Source organism: Humulus lupulus, chromosome 5 (assembly GCF_963169125.1).
Source record: "Humulus lupulus chromosome 5, drHumLupu1.1, whole genome shotgun sequence".
Lineage (NCBI taxonomy): Eukaryota > Viridiplantae > Streptophyta > Magnoliopsida > Rosales > Cannabaceae > Humulus > Humulus lupulus.
In genome coordinates, this window is record NC_084797.1 from 57645607 (window position 1) to 57649054 (window position 3448).

A 3448-nucleotide genomic window follows, 5' to 3' on the forward strand; every position below is an offset into this window, starting at 1 on the left:
CTAGCAATAAACTTTCAGCTTCAGCTCCCAACAACGCTGAAATAATCACAGGCAGCATTTCATTATCCCCCAAGTAGGCATATTTTAAGTGGCTTGGCAAAGGTTTCAACTCTAGCTTTGGTGGTTCTTGAATAGAAGGCTTTGGAGGCTTAAAATTCCCTTCCAACAGGTTTAGAGACTCAAAAGGCTTGCTGAATTTGATAGCTGGCTTGCTGGATTCTATCCATGTGACTTGGGACTCCTCCTCTTTGCTAAACTCTTCATCATCTTCAAAGATATTCGCCCCCAATTCAGCCTTGCAAGTTTCCTTATGAAAAGTTTCAGCCACAAGTGACTCGATTACACTCAATCTAGAGCATTCTTCGATGTCATCCGGAAACTTCATGGCTTTAAAAACACTAAAGGTCACTTGTTGATCATTCACCCTCATGGTAAGTTATCCATTTTGTACATCAATCAAAGTCCTCCTGGTAGAAAGAAATGGTCTCCCCAATATGATTGGTACATCTCTATCTACTTCATAATCAAGAATAATGAAATCAGCCGGAAATATGAACTTGTCAACTTGCACTAGTACATCTTCAATTTTTCCTTTCGGATGAGCCATCGACCGGTCCGCCAATTCCAAGGTAACAGTGGTTGGCCTAGCTTCTCCAATGCCCAATTTCTTGAAAATCGACATGGGCATTAGATTAATACTAGCACCCAAATCACATAAAGCTCTTCCCACATCTCTCCCACCAATGGAGCATGGAATTGTAAAGCTGCCTGGATCTTTTAATTTAGGGGGAATTTTACTTTTCAACATAGCACTACATCCTTCCATCAAGGCCATCGTTTCAAACTCACCAAGTCTCCTTTTCTTAGTCAAAATGTCCTTCAAAAACTTTACATAATTTGGCATTTGCTCCAAAGCTTCCACCAAGGGAATTTTGATATGGAGCTGCTTCAAAACATCCAGAAACTTCCTGAATTGGCCATCTTGCTGCTGTTTTTTGAATCATTGAGGAAATGGCGGAGGTGGCTTGTGTAAAGTCTTTTCTGCAATAGAATGCTGACCCAATGCTGTATCAACTGGGGAGAATTCAGCAGCTGCACTTGCTGGTTTTTTACTCGCCTCCCCCTCGGTTTGGATTGAAGTGGGCTCCTTGCTGCCCTTTGTTTTCTCCTCATTCACTTCCAGATTTTTCCCACTCCGTAGATTGATTGCCTTGCATTATTCTTTGCCATCCCTCCTTGGATTCTCGGTATCACTAGGCAAGGAACCTTGGGGCCTATTTTTCAAATCATTCGCCAAATGCCCCAATTGAATTTCAAGATTCTGGAGAGAGGCTGCTTGACTCTGAATTACAGCATTATTCTTGGCCATATAATCTCTCATTAAACTTTCCAAAGAACTTGATTGAGAGCCTTGAGGTTGGTGAGGTTGTTGAACTCTTGGTTGTTGAGGAAACCCTGGTGGAATTGACTACTTCCCTTGAACTGGCGCTCCACTTGAACTTGCTCCTTGACCCCCCCATGACAGGTTTGGATGATGTCTCCAAGCTGGATTGTAAGAGTTTGAATATGGGTTGTTGTTGCGGTTGAAATTTTGATTACCCACATAGCAAACCGAGGCTGGATTCGAAGGGCAATTCTCAAAAGTATGTCCGTCTCCACAATAAACACATGAGATTTCTACACTTTGAATGGCAGCGGCTGGCTGTATGTTCCCTCCCAAACTCATGTTCTTTAGAATGTTGGTCATTGAGGCCATTTGAGCGGTTAGAGCGGTTAACGCATTAACTTCAAGAACTCCCGCCACCTTTCGACTTGTAGGGGCTCTAGTGGTTGACCATTGATAGTTATTTCTTGCATTCCTTTCCAAAATCTAGAATGCTTCATTGTAAGACATGGAAAGAATGGCTCCATTGGCTGAAGCATCCAATACCATCCGAGAGGCTGCATTGAGACCATTGTAAAATGTCTCCATTTGTATGCAATGAGGGATACCATAGTGCGGACACTTTCTCAACAGCTCCTTGAATCTGTCCCAAGCTTCACTAGTGGACTCATCTTCCAATTGCTGAAAAGACATAATCTCACTTTGAAACTTTGCATTTCTAGTGGGAGGGAAGTACTTCCTTAAGAATTTTTCAGCCAAGTCGTTCCAATTTGTCACCGAATCGGGAGGAAGGGTGTTGAGCCATGATCTAGCTCGATCCCTTAAAGAGAACGGGAACAACTTCAATCTTAGCCCCTCTTCACTTACTCCTTGTAGCTTGAAAGAATCACTCACCTCCAAAAATGAGCGAAGATGGAGATGAGGATCTTCCGTTGGCAACCCACTAAATTGACCAACTGTTTGGAGCATTTGGAACATGACAGGTTTGAGCTCAAACTGAGGTGCTTGAATTTCGGGCCTCACAATGCCCGGATTGAGCTCGTTGAACATAGGGGCAGCGTATTCCCTTATTGCTCTGGCTCTATCATCCGCCAAGGCAATAGGATTAGCCATGTTATGTGCACCCCCTGCTTCGCCAACATTTTCAGCCATGTTGCAGCGGCTTTTAGCCTTTTGTGCCTTTCTCCTTTGTCTAAAAGTGCGTTCAATTTCGGAGTCAAGAGGAGAAAGTTCAAATTCTTCTTGTTCGTTCATGCACTAGATTAATCCTGAAAAACACACAGCCCAAACAAGGAGAATTAGAACCAAACAAACAGAAATAAATTGCAAAATAGTTGATAATACACAAGTTTAATTTCAATCCCCGGCAACGGCGCCAAAAACTTGTTGTGAAAATTAGTATACGCAGTCACACAAGTAATATAATGATAAGTAAGATCGTCTCCACAGGGATTGCAAACAAAATTCAATGTAAAACCAACTAATTAACAACTTAAAATAAATGGAAAATATGGGAATGATTGGGTAATGAATCTAAATTTAAATGACTGTAAATAAAACCTGCTTAAAATGTGGTTACAATTACTGGAAAAATAATTGCAAGAAAAAGTATCTATGGAATGATAGACTTGAATAGCTAAATCCCCCCTATGTCTAATCTGCCCAGTTGTTACAGCATTTCGTTCAGCAAAGTTGCACAGAGTAACAGAATTCTAGATATGCTCGTGAGGTTCTTCCAAAACTCACTGATTAAGTTCTACTACTTAATTGAATATATTCCTATATTTAATCAAGTTGCAGAACAACAATTAAACACCAATTCTGAAGTTATGCAAGGTAGTAAAATATTCCTATCTTACTTACTAAGAACAACCTAAACATGGAAATTCTCTTGCATCATCCAAGTTATATCCACTAGATTTAGCCTTTCCAGAACCAAATCTAGCTTAGAAAATTATTACTCATGGCCAATTAATAACAATTAAATAACAGTAAGCTCACTTGAATGAACAAAGGCAAAATTGCTAAACTCATGCATTCACATTAATCAATCACAAGCATAGG

General features: G+C 40.6%; 1 protein-coding gene and 1 non-coding gene across 2 annotated transcripts; one reads left to right on the forward strand and one right to left on the reverse strand.

Moving 5' to 3' along the window:
* Positions 1–436: 436 nt before the first annotated feature.
* LOC133779162 (uncharacterized) lies at positions 437–835 on the reverse strand. The gene has a single exon (XM_062219154.1). The coding sequence runs from the start codon at positions 833–835 to the stop codon at positions 437–439; it is 399 nt and encodes a 132-aa protein (XP_062075138.1).
* Positions 836–1988: 1153 nt separating this feature from the next.
* On the forward strand, positions 1989–2094 carry LOC133780793 (small nucleolar RNA R71). The gene has a single exon (XR_009869610.1). It is a non-coding gene; the product is annotated as a small nucleolar RNA R71 (small nucleolar RNA).
* Positions 2095–3448: the final 1354 nt, after the last annotated feature.

Bases quoted from the DNA above. Each gene is read 5' to 3' on its own strand.
- LOC133779162 (XM_062219154.1), bottom strand. From the start codon at position 835: ATGGCCTTGATGGAAGGATGTAGTGCTATGTTGAAAAGTAAAATTCCC.